We start from the raw sequence: 17,308 nt of genomic DNA on the forward strand, positions 1-17,308 counted from the left end.
ATTTTATTGTGGAAAATTTACATGTTGGAGTATAACCCTTAATGAACCTATGTGAAGGATCAGTGTAGAAGAGTGCCTCATGTTCAGATGCAGATGCTATGTGGCAGATCAGGCTCATTCATATGACTAGTTCTCAACAGCATTCAAGGTACACTTAGAGTCTCAGCAAAGTGTACTGTACTCCATGGCATGTGTCTCTAGGGTAGCTTATGAACAGCTGGAAGGCCAGTACCTGCCTAGGAGCCACTGTATATAGTTTTAAGTCACCAATCCAGTTCATAAGCCACTGTGAGTTAGAATTTAGGTACGGAGGTGGGAACATGGTAACTACAGTAGAAGTTATCAAAGGTTATGTCTTATATAGAATTTATGAAAGATTTTGATTTAATATTTTCTGAACCACAACACTTACACCTTGGATTCCATTTTCTAACCTGGAGAGAAAGCAATTTTACTTTAAAAGTTGATCAAATTTTTGATCACCAACTCACCCTTGCTGAGCTTGTTTCCTCAACTATAAAATGATACACAGATCTGATAGGTTGTTGTAAGAATTCATGAGCAGGTGAATGTAGCTCTCACTCTCATTTTGGCTCTAGGATAATTCTCAGATTGTATCTCCTTCTGGCACATACAAGTGACATATTCATCTCTGTTTATTACCTCACAGTAATTATTTGCACTCGTATTTTTATTCTAGGACATTTAAGGATTTATGAGTGATTCTTCTAGTGGGGCATTTAAAGATTGTGAAAAGACCTTGTCTGTCTCATTTTCTAAAATGAGATATTTATTTTTGGCTCAGTTGGGTCTTCATTGCTGCGTGCGGGCTTTCCCTAGTTGTGGTGAGCGGGGGCTACTCTTGGTTGCAATGCACGGGGTTCTCATTGCAGGGGCTTCTCTTGTGGAGCACGGGCTCTACGTGCATGGGCTTCAGTAGTTGCAGCATGTGGGCTCAGTAGCTGTGGCTCTCGGGCTCTAGAGCGCAGGCTCAGTAGTTGTGGCACACGGGCTTAGTTGCTCCGCAGCATGTGGGATCATCCTGGACCAGGACTCGAATCCGTGTCCCCTGCATTGGCAGGCGGATTCTTTTTTTTTTTTTTTGCGGTACGCAGGCCTCTCACTGTTGTGGCCTCTCCCGTTGTGGAGCACAGGCTCCAGACGCACAGGCTCAGCGGCCATGGCTCACGGGCCCAGCCGCTCCGTGGCATGTGGGATCTTCCCAGACTGGGGCACGAACCCGTGTCCCCTGCATCAGCAGGCGGACTCTCAACCACTGTGCCACCAGGGAGGCCCTGCAGGCGGATTCTTAACCACTGTGCCACCAGGGAAGTCCCCCCTCTTCTCATTTTTTAATGCAATTTAGAGATAGTCTTCCCACTGGTTAAATGTCATTCCTTATAACCCCTGGGACTCCTAATGCTCTGCCACATGCACGGTGGTCATGTGGTAAATATTAAATGGAAAAAATTAAATTTAACTCTGCCAGTGACGTCTAACATGTTGTCGCAACATTGCAACTCAGAGCACTATGCCCTCGATATATGAGCTGGGCAAGAAGATACCAGTATGCTACATGGATTCCTCATTTCATGTGTCCTGTTTTGTTCTATATACAGCTACAGTTTAGACAGCAAGGACAACCACGTACATATTTGCTCATGGAATAAATCTAGGTGCCACTTACAATACAGCCTGTCTAGCATCTGTGCTGGTTTCTGAGATCAAAGGAGATGATTAAAATGTGAAACATAATTTGCCTGATAATTCCTTGCTGTCTTTTATTTTAGTTAATAGGTAGATACTTGTCAGCCTGCACATTTTATTTCTGGTATGCTAAAAAACCTCTTGGTGTACGATTCTTTTATTTCTTGACACACACACACACACACACACACACACACATAAATGGATCAAAAAGTAATGTTCATCTAGAAAAATTTACCCCCAAAATGCAAAACAGGTTTCAATGAGCTTAGATTTCCTGTACGGTAGAAGTAATATTGTCCGCTTACATGCCCATCCATTTTTCTAACCCAAGCTAAGGGCTGGAAAAAGAAACCTGGAACAGTCCCAAGTGAATATGGGAAGCCAGAGAAATAATGAAGTTGAAGATTTCTCAGAAATAGTCCTAAGTGGGGAGCCTCTAATCCTACCTGGACGGTGCTTTTCTGCAGGTTTCTCAGCATGAGTCCAAACCTCACAAAGCACCTCAAAGACTAGGTTTGCCCAGTGTCACAAGTATGGCAGTAGGCTCAGCAGGCTGGATACAGGGGCCATGTAAATAGTAGTAAAAACAATCAAGGACCAGATGCTGAGATTTCCCCTTGTGTCCCATAGTTGGAAGAATAAGTTAAGTAGTTTTCCGCTTCTTGGCAGATGGCCGCTCAAATACATCTCGTACCCCAGCTGCCTTTTGTTTAAAGAACTTTGTGTTCTGGGCACTCTCTTGGCCCCATGCTGAGTCAAAGGAGGTGGTGTCTTGATCCACGAGGTGGGTGTACTTGGTACGACCAGAGCGTCCAAAGTTCTTGACCTGTTAGGACAGATGATGAGTTACACCACCAGACATATCATGTCACAGCCCTCAATATGTTACTTTTCTCTCTCATGTCATTAAGGTACCCCATACCTGCATGACTTTGGGAAGAATGGTTTTGTTGAAATGATCCTCCAGGGTAGGTGCGCTGAAATCTCTCTTGTATACTTCTTCATCCTCATCCTGTAGAAAAGAGTCTTATCAATTTTGTGGTTTTATTTCTCATATATTCAAACTACATTGTTTTTTAGGGATCATTTTTTAAAACCATTTAACTTTATTATTTTAATTAATTTTTTTTGGCCATGCTGTGCTGCATGCGGGATCTTAGTTCCCTGACCAGGGATCGAACCCATGCCCCCTGCAGTGGAAGCGCAGAGTCGTAACCACTGGACCACCAGGGAAGTCCCTCAAACTACAAATTTTTAAAATTTTACAACAAGGGATAAAAAGAAAGCAGAGGGTATTGAACCTATTGAACCAAGAGCTTACATCTAGTTGAGGAGATGATAATCTTTTTTTCCCTTGTGTTGTCTTTTTCCTTCCTAAGTATAGACATTTCCTGAAGGTTGGCTGTATTCTTCTCTGCACTCAACATGTTCATTCACTCACATGATTTCAACTTCATACAGGCCTCTCAAATCTCCAATCCTGATTCTTCTACTGCCCAATACACATCTTAGCTTGGGTATTCTGGGATTTCAAACTCACATCTAAAGTGAAAACTGTATCCCTAACCTTTCCAAATCAGCTTCTTCCTGACTTAACTTCTGTTAATAGGACCAACATTCTCTCAATTACCTAGATTCTCATTACCTGGGTTATTATAGTTTTTCCCTGCAATCAATCTTACACATTTCATGGGATTAATGTTTCTAGAACACAACTCTCATTATACCTCTGTCCTGCTCAAAAACCTTCAATGGTTCTCTACTTTACTAAATAAGCACAGTTTCTCTGTGTACTAGTCAAGGCCAAATGCTGTGTAGCCTTAATCTACTCCTTTGCCTTTACAGATGATACTTTTTGCCTCCATTTCTTGTTCCTTTACATGGAATGTCTTCCTACCCCCCTGAATGTCAGGAAGTCTATACATCTTAATTTTTTAAAAAAAAGATTTATTTATTTATTTGGCTGCACTGGGTCTTAGTTGCGGCACGTGGGATCTTCCTTGCAGCGTGTGGGATCCTTAGTTGCGGCATGCAGGATCTTTTTTTTCTTTTAGTTGCAGCATGCGGGATCTAGTTCCCTGACCAGGGGTCAAACCTGAGCCCCCTGCTTTGGGAGCGTGGAGCCTTAGCCACTGGACCACCAGGGAAGTTCCAGGAAGTCTATATATCTTAAATGTCACCTTGATGTTACCCTTTTCAATCTTCTACCACATATAACACCTCTCTCTTCAGAAGTCCCTTAGTACTTTCCCTGTTCCTTATGTTACAGTAGATATTTGCCTTAGCTCTATTATTAGATTGTAAGCCTTCTGAGGGCAAGGACTATATAACCTGTAGCTGTGCTTAACAGTAGTACCCTTCATACAGTAAATGCTCAAAAGGTTTACTTAATGAACTGTATAAAATAACTATAGAGAATAGTTTCAAATCAACATATAAGTAAGACTATAATGTTATGATACAGATCATAAACATATGTGCTGAAAGAATTAAAATAGTACCATTTTAGTTAAGGAAAGTTTCATGGAAGAGCTGAGTCCTTTAACCAAACATACTTTTGGAGTAATCTTTTTCCCTTCAGCTATAGAAAGGCCAATTTAAAGGTAGGACAATTAAACAGTTTTCATGAAATCAACTTTTCTCCTTGTTAGAGTATGAGAGTCCCTCATTTAATCTCAGAAGCCATTTCAACTTCACTCTCCTTGTCCAGATGAGAAGAGTTGATATTTGAGTATGTGCACCAAAAGACTCACATAAACCTCTCCTTATGTGTTACAGTCAGCAATGCACTGCTTCCTTAAGGAGCTTGATTATTAAAGCTGCTGAAATGCTTAAGCAATGATATTTTATGACTTTGAAGCAGTATAAGAAGTAATTCATAATCTCCACTGACTCATATCTTGAAAACCACATGGGCTGGAAAACTACATAATAAGCAAACATTTCCTGCTGAGCAGATAGACTGAAACCGATTATGGAGGGAGAGGAGTAAGGAATCCTCCAGTGAAGTTTTAAAATTTTTCTACAGTGAAAGGCAGGAATTAGCTGCAGTAGGGATATTTAAGGTTTGCTATACAGCATTTGAAAAAGCTAGTCTAGTTTTTGATAAAAACTTCTTTAACATCAGGAAATAGTTTGACAAACCACATGCTATTAGAGTAATAAATGTAACCAATTCTCCCATTCCCTTTCCTGCTATCTCTCTATTAAGGAATTATCACTAGTGCTAACCCAAATAATTTGGAAGAAGTCCTTTTCACTTTATACAGGGTTAACAGACTGATATTTTGACTTTGGTTTTTATATGAAGAAAAAAGATGATGGCATTACACATAATGGTTAGATAATTAACAATTTTTTTGGTTAGACTTAGTCACTTTCTGTCAGCTCAGAATGAAGTAAATTAAACTTACGCCACCCAAACATGAGTTAACGTAAAGCTCTTTGCAGAGCCTGGTTTTCTCATAACCAAAATTTCTCACTCAGCTATGGATAATGATATGTAAGTGATTTGGGGAACCCAAACAGTCTAGTATCTATATAGATCACTATTTCAGTTCCTCAATTCTTCTATTACATCATTTCCTCCTTCTGAGAGCTGGGGCCAAAAGAGAACAGTTGCTGCTACATCTAAAATCCTGTTGCCAATGCTTTCCTCTATTTGGTGTTGTATTCTTCAGAGGCAAAAAGCAAATGAGAAAGCTGACCACTGGCAAGTGGAAGTAACATCCCAGGACCAGCGAAATGGGGAGTTATTCCTACTGCTCCATTTTCCCATTCTCTTTTCACTTCTTACCATGAAGAAGGCACCCCGGTGATAATACTTCTGTAAGAACTTATATTTGCCCTTAACAGCTTTGTTGGTAATGACTTTGCCATTTGCCCGAAGCTCAGCTCGCCTCTCTTCCTCAGTCAGGTTTCGCATGCGTTCAATTTCTGCTTTCTCCTTTTCAAGCCTGTCCAGAGAACAAAACTATTTATTAGTATCATTTTAGCTTCAGAAAGACCCAGTTATCTGAATATGACACAGTCCCAGCTCCTTTCAACCATCATTCATCTTCATCAATTCTAGTTATTACCTGTTAGGAATCAAGATCGGGAGCTCAATAAATAAGAGGGTGACATAGTCTTCATTATGCTTGCAAGACCAGGTTTTGCAAACTTTTGAAAGTTGATTCTAGCCTTTCTGAGGTTTAGACATACTACCACTGCTTGATTTTATAACATTACTAATTTCCCCTCCCTAAAAAGCCTTCTTAGTTAAAAAAAAATCAAGAATTTAAAATGACTCTGGGGGCTTCCCTGGTGGCGCAGTCGTTAAGAATCTGCCTGCCAATGCAGGGGACACGGGCTCGAGCCCTGGTCCGGGAAGATACCATATGCCGCGGAGCAGCTAAGCTCGTGTGCCACAACTACTGAGCCTGCGCTCTAGAGCCCGTGTGCCACAACTACTGAAGCCTGGGTGCCTAGAGCCCGTGCTCTGCAACAAAAAAAGCCATTGCAATGAGAAGCCCATGCACCGCAACAAAGAGTAGCCCCCGCTTGCCACCAACTAGAGAAAGCCCATGTGCAGCAACGAAAACCCAACACAGCCAAAAATAAATAAATAAATAAATTTATATGTTAAAAAACAAATAACTCTGTATAAGAGTTTACTGGTATTTCTTTTTGTTTTTTTTTTTGCGGAACGCGGGCCTCTCACTGTTGTGGCCTCTCCCGTTTGCGGAGCACAGGCTCCAGACGCGCAGGCCCAGCGGCCACGGCTCATGGGCCCAGCCGCTCCGCGGCATGTGGGATCTTCCCGGACCGGGGCACGAACCCGTATCCCCTGCATCGGCAGGCGGACTCTCAACCACTGCGCCACCAGGGAAGCCCTGGTATTTCTTTAGTAATGTGCTTATATGTCACAAACCAAGGATCACCCTCATTAATTAAACTGCGTGACTTTACCCTTTTTTTGGGGTGGAGAGTCATAGATCCCTTTTCTTCAAAAAATGCAAATAAACACATAATTTTTCATACAATGTTAAAGGGTACATGGACTCCTTGACACCCAGGATAAAAACCTTAGAAACTGCAGGCTGAGGACAGAGTCTTCTATTGAGGATTATAATCTGGGATTACCCTCTCTCATTCCTATCAATTTTTAGGAATGGGTGATGCAGCTCAGAAATGATTCTGCTCTAACACAGCGATTGTGGTGGATTATTTAAATGCCACAAATTCTTCCCCTCACAGTATGCATGTCCCTTTGCAGAAATGATATGTGAGCTTCAAAAGACCTTGCCAGCTTCCACCTTTGCCCTCTTAGAATGCTGCCCTGAGACCATTATGTAAGGAAACTAGTCTAGCCTACTCAAGAAGTGAGGCATCGTAACTGACAGAGCCAACTACCAGACACATGAGTGAAGCCCAGTCAATCTTCCAGCTGGACGCAACTGCGTAAGAGAACCCAGGTGAAATCAGCAGAGGAACTGCATAGCCAACCTCCAAAATTATGAGAAATAATTGTTTCAAGTCACTTACTTTTGGGTTGGGTTGTTATGCAACAACAGATAACTGATTACAGTGAGTAACTTGTGTGTGTCTACTAGGAAACTACTAAAGGGAGTATCAGCTGGCACTCTATTGTGGAGAAACATGGACAAAATGCATTTCTTTTTCCTGATTTTATTGTAAAAGCCACATTCCAATGTATGGGGAACCCACCCAGTTGCAGGAACCCTAAAGGAAGCTAGAATGGAACTCATAGTAGGTGTGGTGCCTCAGAGCTACCCTACTAGGAACCTGTCCCACCAGTGGTATTTAACTCTAGGCCCATCCTATTACTCACGCTTCTCGATCTTCTCTGTCCCTCTTGATTCTCTTTAGCTCCCGAACTTTCCACGCCTCATATTCCTCCTCATCATTTTCATCGTCAGTATTGAGTGCATCCAGTGCAGCCAGGGACCGCTTGTTCTCCTCCAGCTCTTTCTTGGTCTCTTCTTCTACAATCTGGATAGGGAGAACAGTTCAACTGTTGGACTTCCTTATTCTCCTCAGACAGACCTAAGCACACAACTCCTTGCATTCAATCCTCACAGCTACCTCCAGTACCTTGAGTGTGTACTTGCGCCTCTCTTCAGCCATGCGTTTGGCCTCCTGTTCCAGCTCCTTCTGTTTCAATGCTTCAGCCTCACGTTCCTGAACCGTTACCCGGTCCTTCCTGCAGCACAGAGGTCCTGTTAATTACCCAAAGCCCTTAGAGTGGAGGTCTCTGTTCCCCTAAATTAAGTCCCATCCAAACCAGACAAAGCCCAACAATCTCTGGCTCTATTATTTGCAAAGAGCCCAAAATGGGAGTCATTCTTGGTATTCAGAGCATCAAAATTCCATTCATCTTTGAGAATTGCCTGAATAGCAAGAAATCTGCTGGACTCTAGGATTTCTAGCCATTAGGAAAGGAATAGGAATTTGCTCTTCAAGCTTGATTTTGTGTTTAAAAGAATATAACACCTTGGCAGGTATGTTTTCTTTAAGTGGAAAAGAAGATGTGAAAACAAACTCAGTCTCCCTGCTAACAAGATATTCCTCAGCAAACACCCTGCCGAGTTGGGGCACTGGGCAGAAGACTCTTCCTTGGTGCTTACATTTCAGAAGAGCAGGAGAGGGAAAAGAGGCTTCCATCTTCAGACCTGGAAAGCAGTAATTATTTCCAGGATTCAGGCCTGGTTTGTGAGATACTTACTTCCGAATGAAAACTGGCTTAAGGCGAGGCTCCATCTCATCTTCACTGTCTGTGTACTCTTCATACTCAGACTCTGATTCTGACTCCTCCCCAGAACGTCCCTCATCTTCCACCTCCATGACTTCCAGCTCTTCATTTTTTCTCTCCTGTGCTCGTTGACGCATCATGCCACGGCGCCGTTCTATTTCCTGTCAAGTTACATGTCCAAGCCAGTCAGCTAATTGGCCTGTGCTCTGAGATGTCTTTTTATTTTAACCTCATCAAGCTCAACAAATTCCGATATGAGTAAATGCAACTTAGTACCATTCTATTTCTTTTTTTTTTTAACATCTTTATTACAGTATAATTGATTTACAATGATGTGTTAGTTTCTGCTTTATAACAAAGTGAATTAGTTATACATATGTCCCCATATCTCTTCCCTCTTGCATCTCCCTCCCTCCCACCATCCCTATCCCACCCCTCTAGGTGGTCACAAAGCACCGAGCTGATCTCCCTGTGCTACGCGGCTGCTTCCCACTAGCTATCTATTTTATGTTTAGTACCATTCTATTTCAATCCTATCCCCAATAAGCAGGGAACACTGGATCAGACTTCTGCCAAAAGCAGATATCTTGCACCTTTAAGGCCTCATCAAAGGAGCACAAGCCCTAACTTTTTCTTGTATCCAGAAAGAACTTCCCACTTTCCGAAATTATACCTCATCATCAATCTCTTCCTCTTCTTCTTCACTGCTATCTTCTCGTTCCATGCGCCAAGCATCTCCTTCCACTTCGGAGTCACTTTCTCCAACCACTTCAGGTTCCACTATTTTCCGATGTCGAGCCAATCTGAAAGACAGTGTCCAAGTGTAACACCAACCTCACAAAAACGAAGAGGCATCAACCACATTTCCTTAGTCACAGAGCACCTGGACATTATGTTTGCTTTTATTAGTACTGAAGTCTTGAGATGAGGAAACTGAGGGGCAGATTAAAGAAACTAACTCAAAGTGTTAGAACAAATAGTCAAGTTGGACCCAAAACATTACATGTATGCTGAGGCACCCTGGAGCACTGCAACAAACGTAGATGGGTGCACTGGGATATATTTTAAAGCTCAAGGTAGTTCACAATTTCAACAGTAGATCACACTATGTTTCCTTTCAATGATATATCTTAGTAAAACTGGGATTTTTGGGCTGCTGTGATAAAAAGCAAGTACTGCATGAAGTCAATATGCAACAGGAAATGAGTGACAGTGCCAATGTGACTCTAAGGTTTGAGAAGTTGTCAGTGCCCAAGAGACACGCAAACCCCAGTAGTAAGTAACTGTGGTTATGTAAAAACGAAATAAAAATGTTTTTTCTTTTATACATATTATATTTTTCAAGTGGCTAAGTTGCTAGGACATAAATATTTATTAAATCATTTGGATCTAACTACTTAATAAAATAAACAGAATTGTTTGGGCCCAGGGCTCTGTGAAAAAACTCCTTTGGACAATATGAACTGTGAAAATTTGGGGCCTCTGGCCTCCTCTGTAAGGTAATGTCTCAGTCAATACACAATACACAAAACCCCTCATTGGGAGGCTCCCTTTTCGACATCAGTCCTTTTTTCCTACTTCATCAGTGTCATTTCTCCTCACTGGCCTTTAGAATAAATGCATGGATAAAATCAAATTTCTCAAATTTTATAAAACATCTTTGTGCTAAAAAGACTCCTCAACAAACCAACCAACGGTCTGTGTTTTCCATCACCTTAATGAGTTATTTTCCTAATCCCACTGTGCCTGTTTGCTCACTTGTAAAAATGGGGATAACAGTACCTACCTCATAAGGTTATTATGTGGATTACAAGAATTAGTAAATGTAATATACCTGGAACAGTGTCTGGCACATAGTAAGTACTATTCAAGTATTAGCTATTACTGCTGTTGTTCCTATTCATTAACCTGTAGGGGTTCAGGTCCAGGGAAACATAACCCTAGTCATTACCTCTCCTCCACATCTTCACTAATACGGTTCTGCAAACGCCGTAGCCGAGGGTCGCTAGATGAATCCTCCTCCTGTTCCTCAGGCTCTGCTTCTTGTTCTTTGGCTTTCTTAATGAACTGAAACTCTTCATCCTCCTCATCTGAGGACTCCATAGGGGCATAGTCTGGCCTCTTTCCCGACACATAACGTTTTACCTTCACTTTTTCCATCGAAATCTCACCTGGGTGAGAAAAATAACTTATGTTTCAGTAGCCTCTTTCCCAATGTCCTTCAACCCTTGGTCTTTCCAGGTAGAGCCCTGTATTCCTGGCAAACCAGAGTCCAAGCAGGAGAAGAAGAGAGCCATTACCCAACCATCTATTCATCTAATGCTGTTTTCCTACAAAGGCCAAGTCATGCGAAGGCATTCTTGTGAACACCAACACTAATGATAATGAGGCTTAGCCTGGGTACAATGAAGTGGAGGAAGGCGGGCAGTGAAACAATAGAAAAAGTCCCCCCAAATAGGGAGACTACCTCCAACACAAATTCATGCTATTCCACCTCAACTATGTGCTTAAGCAAATTATTTATAATAGTGCCCAGCACACAGTAAGGATGACTTAAGTGGGAATATAAAATTAAAATACTGTTCATTCTTTTAGTTTGAGACTTTTCCGTGGCAGCCTTTATAAATTACCATATAACGCAATCTTCTGATCTTTATTTCTACCTTCTTTTCTTTTAGCTTATGTGCTATCAAACCTGCAAGAGTAGATTATCTGTCTTTTACAAATACCAACAATTCCAGTGAACAGAAAATCAGTGAAAACTAACCAACATATTTTATAAGATGAATATAACCCTGATAACCAAACTGTACAATTCAAGGGAAAATTTTAGGTGGATTTCACTCATGAACATATACAAAAATACTAAATAACATAATAGCAAATGTATTCAGGCAATGTAAAAACTAACCAAAAAACCCCTCTAAGCTCTAGTGACATAACAGGATTTAGCCCAGGACTACAAGCATGGCTTAACCTTAGAAAATTAACAGGGAAAAAAGTAATGTACTATTTAAAGTTTATATATTTATGGGACTTCCCTGGTGGTCCAGTGGTAAAGAATCCACCTTCCAATGCAGGGGACGCGGGTTCAATCCCTGATTGGGGAACTGAGATCCCACATGCCACAGGGCAACTAAGCCCACACACCACAACTACTGAGCTCGCGTGCCTCAACGAGAGAGCCCACATTTCGCAACTAAGACCCGATGCAGCCAAAAAAATAAATAAAATTAAAAAATTAAAAAAATAAATATTAAAAAAAGAATGAGAGGGCTTCCCTGGTGGCGCAGTGGTTGAGAGTCCGCCTGCCGATGCATGGGACACGGGTTCGTGCCCCGGTCTGGGAAGATCCCACATGCTGCAGAGCGGCTGGGCCCATGAGCCATGGCCACTGAGCCTGCGCGTCCGGAGCCTGTGCTCCGCAATGGAAGAGGCCACAACAGTGAGAGGCCCGCGTACCGGAAGAAAAAAAAAAAACAATGAGAAATCACAACAAAATAAAAATTAAAAAAATAAAGTTTATACATTTAAAGTGACATAATCTAATAATAGATACAGCAAACATTATATTTAATGATAAAACATTAGAGGCATTCCTTTAAAAAACAGTGGGCATCATTAGGTTGTCCCTATCATATCTTCTAATCAACGTTATATTATAGTTTTAATTAGAGCAATAAGAAAAGGAGATAAAAGGTAAGAACTGAAAAGGAAGAAACTGCCACAATTTACAGACTATATGATTACTTATGTAGAAAATACAAGATAACCAACAGATAAGCTAAAAAAAATTCAAGAAGAATGCTGGATAAACGTTAGATAAAAATAAATGTGCCTGTACATTGGCTACCTATAATTAGATAATACAGTTAAAAAATACTATTTACAATAGCAACTAATCTGTAAGATACTAAGGAATAAATCAACAAATGATGTAGGCCTTTAGGAGGAAAAATATATAATTGTATTTAAAGATATAAAAGATCAAAATAAACGGAGAAATATATCATGTTCAAGGATGAGAAGTTGGCAACTGTGCCCGAGTTGATCAATAAATGTGTGATCTATAATTTTAATGCAATTTCATTAAAAGCTGTTCTCAGGCGATTTTAAAATCATATGGAAGAACAGGAGGTCAAAAAGAGCCAAGACAATTCTGAAGAACAAGGTGAGGTAAAAGACTTTAACAGACACCTCAGCAAAGAAGATATAAAGATGGCAAATAAGCATGTGAAAAGATGTTCCACGTTATATGTCGTCAGGGAAATGCAAATTAAAAAAACAATGAGATACCACTACACACATATTAGGCTGGCTAATATCCAGAGTTCTGACAATACCAAATGCTGGTGAGAATGTGGAGCAACAGGAACTCTAATTTACTGCTGGTGGGAACGCAAAATGGCACAACCACTTTGGAAGACAGTTTGATGGTTTCCTACAAAACTAAGCATACGCGTACCGTATGATTCAGCAATCATACTCCTTGGTATTTACCCAAAGGAGTTGAAAACTTATGTCCACACAAAAACCTGCACACGGATATTTACTGCAGCTTTGTTCATAACTGCAAAAACTTGTAAGCAACCAAGATGTCCTTTACTAGGTGAATGGGTAAATAGACCGTGGCACATCCAGATGATGGAATATTACTCAGCAATTAAAAAAAAAAGAGCTATCAAGCCATGAAAAGATACGAAGTAACCTTAAATGCATAGTAAAAATACTGTGTGATACCATAATGATGGATAAATGTCCCTACACATTTGTCCAAATCTACAGAATGTACAACACCAGAGTGAACCTTAATGTAAACTACCGACTTTGGGTGATAATGATGTGTCAATGTAGGTTCACCCTACCCTAGAGAAATTCTTACACAAGTGCAATAAAGAGACATGTTTAAGCACTGTTTGTAACAGGAGAAAAAGTAACAAAACAACACTGTCCCTCAGCAGGGAGCAAACTGTGGTTTAATTATATAATGGAACTCATAAACAGTTAAAATGAATGAATAAGATCTTCATGTATTCAAAGCATACTTCTCAAAAAACATGTTGAGTCAAAAAAAACAAAAGGCAGGTTGCACAAGAATAGGTACCGTATATTTTTTAAAAAAAGAATTGACATTAGTTTTCAAATACTTTACTGAAAAAACTCTTTCAGTCTGACTTCCCAAACAGGTACAGTTTTCCTTCATCCATCTGCACCCATCCTTTAAAGATCAAGTTAAATACCCCAATCTGAAGAGATTATTCCTTCTCTGCCCTCCCTAAGCACTTCGTTTGTATCACCTATGTGACAGGTATTATAGGTGCAAAAGACCACACAGCTGCTTAGAATGTGTCTCTTTTTGCATGTCTCACATCTAGTAGACTATGAGTTCCTTACACCACTGTCTTACACCATTTTGTATTCAATTTAGCAAATACAGGCACTGCGTTGGTTAAAGGGATAAAAAGTTTAATAAGACAGAGTTCCTGCCTCAAGGAGGTTATGAGCTTATGATGCAGTAGAGGGAAATGGACATGTAATTAACAACGATGAGAGTTACAGAAGCATCAAAAACAGACTATGGATAACAAAAGAGGGACTGTATCCCACACAACCCCTTGCAAACAGCAGGCATTCACTATATTTATTAGTCTAACTTATTGGTGGAGGCCAAGGCAACAGGGTGCTTGCTGTAGAAGAGAGCACACAGGCTCTAGTAACAGGATGAGACGGAAGTAGCTTTTGTTTCCCCTAAGCAACGCGACTGGATGCGAGTTTGATAGGGAAAGTTGAAGAAATAGGGGGCAAGATCGTAAGGGTCGCTGGGGTTGAGGTGGTGGGCCCGGGGTAGGTTTGGAATATGCTGGGGAAAGAGGTAAGATCCGACTGGAAAGCCGCTCAACACAGTACCTTTCTCATTGCGAACCGGGACGGCCCCAGCCGTAGACTGAATGGGCGGCTGTTTCATAAGTGAGCTTGGGACCGACATGTTGACGGCAGCGGCAGTGACTCCCCAAACTTGACTGATTCCAAACTGAACAGAACAGAACGTCAACGAACAGAAAAAACCTCTTCCACTAAGGCCACTGTACACTGCTGCGCCACTGATAGAGACACCACTTCCAGCTGAGCTAGAAAAACCGGAAATATGCGACCAGAGGATTGTGGGATTGTGGAGGACGTCTGGGCGCCTACGGCTAGAACGTCGAGTCTGTTACTGCGCATGTTCATAGGCCGCCCTGGCCTCCTCAGTCTCGCAGTATTTGGACGCACTTTCTGGCGGGAAGTTGCTTCCGCTGGGCTTTGCTGTTGAGACCCTGCGGCGAGGAAAGGCTGAATGAAAGGTTTCGCTCGTTAGAGTTGGTTTGAAGCCAAGGAAAATCGGGTAGTGAGGGATAAGAAACTGAGGAGATAGTGAAGGGCGGTTTGTCCAGGTTGTTGAAAGCTCAGAGTTAGCGTTTAATCGGAATAGAAATCCTGTTAATAGCACCTGATTAGCTCAGTTGATGAGGCTGAGCGGGTTGTGGTGAGGTATTTTTTGGTCACGTGAGGGCAAGTGGCAAGAAAAAAAAAATCCCCCAGGCGGCTTAGAACAGTGCCTGAAATCCGAACACTCTTAGGCTTTACAGTTCTTTCCGTTTCTGGAGACTGCCTATTAAAACATATTCCTGGCTGAAATGTTTGTATATAAAAGTCCATAAGTAATTATTAAGCACCACGCTTAGCTTTCTCTAAGGAGTATGGAATATTGTTGAAAGGCTTGTTTCCTCCAGGAACTTGAATTTCATTTAGTAAGTCTTCAAGGGCTTATAGAAGAGTAACTGAAATAATCCCAATTTACTAGTTGGGTTGTGTTAAAAAACATAGGCTAATTGGTAGTCAGAACACAGTCACTGTAGAAAGGGTTTTATAACTGCTGTGGTGGGGAGAGAAGGGACAGCCTGAGCAAAGTCTTGAAGTCCAGAAATAACATGGTATATATCAGACACTATGAAAAGTTTGATTTTATCAGTAATTTTTGAGTCAAGGAGTGTGCAAGTTCCTGAAGGGCTTTAAAGGTGCTGTTAATAGGATTAGTTCTCAAATTATTTCACCTGTATCCTAAAATTGGGCCTCAGCTGGGAGAAGAAATGAAATTGGGCAAGTCTCAATCAAGGAACAGTGGATAACTCAAGTAACCAATCAAGGGAGCAGTTTTGAGCTATAAAGAAAAGGACTGTAAAAGAGTAGATAGAAATTTGTTATAAATTCATCAGCTCCAAAACTATGCTATCCAGAGGGAGTAAATCTGTTGGGAAGGCAATTTTTTCTGCTCGCGGCAACCCAGAAAATAGGAAAAAAAAAAAGTTTAATATAGCAGTGACTATAAGAAATACAGTGCCCTGAAATCTTATTTATGATGCTTTGTGATACAAAAGTTATTTAAAACATTTCCCCAGTCTTTGGGCTTTGTAAGGTCATCACTAAATCTTAGTTAACTGGTGGGTGAAGTTTAAACCAACTTAGTTAACTGGTGGGTGAAGTTTAAACCAGCTTAAGTTATCAGCTCTTGAAAAAAAAAATCAAAATGCTTCTATTCCTAGGAAGAAAATACGGTGGCCATTGGGCATAATTTTCTGGTGGTGGGATTACAAGGAACTAGGGGATGAGGTAAAGGCTGCATATATATTGATTTCATTTCCTCTCTATTTCATATGGTATTTAAGTGCTCCTGAGTCTTTTCCAGGCTCACGTTGCTAGGCAAGGTGGTTTTTCCTTAGGAGAGGCGCAGGTGTTTTTCAAAGTGAAATACTGGCATCAGCAGTATCAAAATCACCGGGATCCAAGGTAAAAATGTCGATTCGGTCCTTTCTATTCCCTGAGGAATTTGAGTTTGGGGTGAGGCTGGCAACCTTGCCTCTTTAAGAGACTAATGTAACGCCCAGTGCTCTCTCCCCCTCCCACCGGCTGGGATCGGAACCCTCCTGCGCCGCCCTGGCCTCCCCCTCCCCGGGCCCCTCCCCACCCCTCCCACCTCCACCCATCCCCGCCTCCCGCCGCAATCTTGGCGGGAAGACGCCAGCTGCTAAGCGGAGGGAGGATGTCTGGGTCGCGCGCGGAGGCCGAGGAGAAGGTGGGCTCCAGACAGCGACTCCAGGTGAATGGGAGAAAAGGCTTGTCCCTTTCGGGTGTGTTCCTGCCTCAGTCTTCGTGACGGGTGTGCCGGGCATAGGCCGAGGAGGATGGGAGGACTTGCCACCCGGCACCTCCTGACTCTAAAACTTTCCTGCTCCTTGGGGCATCTCTCAGTTTAACGGGTTTTTGGGGGTGTTGCTTTAAAAGATAAGCGGGGATGCCTGTCCTGGTTTTCCTCTGGAAAGTAGACCTTCAGCATTGAGGAAGATGCTTATCAATAACCCCCAAAATAGCGTCTGGCTGGGATCCGGAAGCCTGCATTTGCTTTTGCAGTCGTTATGGTCAGTTTCCCACTCTTGAAACAATTCCAGTTACTCAGTCTCCTCAGTTACAAATTGTCGTCATTTTTTTTTTTTTTTTTTTTGCGGTACGCGGGCCACTCATTGTTGTGGCCTCTCCCGCTGCGGAGCACAGGCTCCGGACGCGCAGGCTCAGCGGCCATGGCGCACGGGCCCAGCCGCTCCGCGGCATGTGGGATCCTCCCGGACCGGGGCACGAACCCGTATCCCCTGCATCGGCAGGCGGACTCCCAACCACTGCGCCACCAGGGAAGCCCCTGTCGTCATTTTTATTATTGGTCTGGCCGACTCATGGGTAAGAAATGTGTCCAGTATAATAAATAATTCTATTCAGGTTAATGAATTAGGTATCTAGATTTTGGAGGGAAAAAGG

The 17,308-nt window shown here is 41.9% G+C and overlaps 2 protein-coding genes across 5 annotated transcripts in view; one reads left to right on the top strand and one right to left on the bottom strand.

The window, feature by feature from the left end:
• Nucleotides 1-511: 511 nt before the first annotated feature.
• Nucleotides 512-14,586, bottom strand: MFAP1 (microfibril associated protein 1). The gene is made up of 9 exons (XM_060005135.1): nucleotides 14,372-14,586; nucleotides 10,416-10,635; nucleotides 9,138-9,267; nucleotides 8,438-8,625; nucleotides 7,807-7,915; nucleotides 7,544-7,704; nucleotides 5,507-5,666; nucleotides 2,633-2,722; nucleotides 512-2,536 (listed from the first exon to the last, which is right to left on the bottom strand). Exons 1-9 carry the CDS (start codon nucleotides 14,448-14,450, stop codon nucleotides 2,354-2,356), a joined length of 1,320 nt encoding a protein of 439 aa, XP_059861118.1. The 5' UTR covers nucleotides 14,451-14,586; the 3' UTR covers nucleotides 512-2,353.
• Nucleotides 14,587-15,905: 1,319 nt separating this feature from the next.
• Nucleotides 15,906-17,308, top strand: part of WDR76 (WD repeat domain 76) — a 63,259-nt gene continuing 61,856 nt past the window's right edge. For 3 of the 4 annotated variants that reach the window (XM_060005141.1, XM_060005142.1, XM_060005143.1), the window contains exon 1: nucleotides 16,505-16,598. In XM_060005141.1, coding sequence (XP_059861124.1) covers nucleotides 16,542-16,598 — 57 coding nt within the window. In that variant the 5' untranslated portion in view covers nucleotides 16,505-16,541. Of the gene's footprint in view, nucleotides 16,289-16,504; nucleotides 16,599-17,308 lie in introns of those variants that run through there. The other variant, XM_060005144.1, reaches the window with a different exon arrangement.

The sequence above is a fragment of the Delphinus delphis genome, chromosome 2, assembly GCF_949987515.2.
Source record: "Delphinus delphis chromosome 2, mDelDel1.2, whole genome shotgun sequence".
NCBI lineage: Eukaryota > Metazoa > Chordata > Mammalia > Artiodactyla > Delphinidae > Delphinus > Delphinus delphis.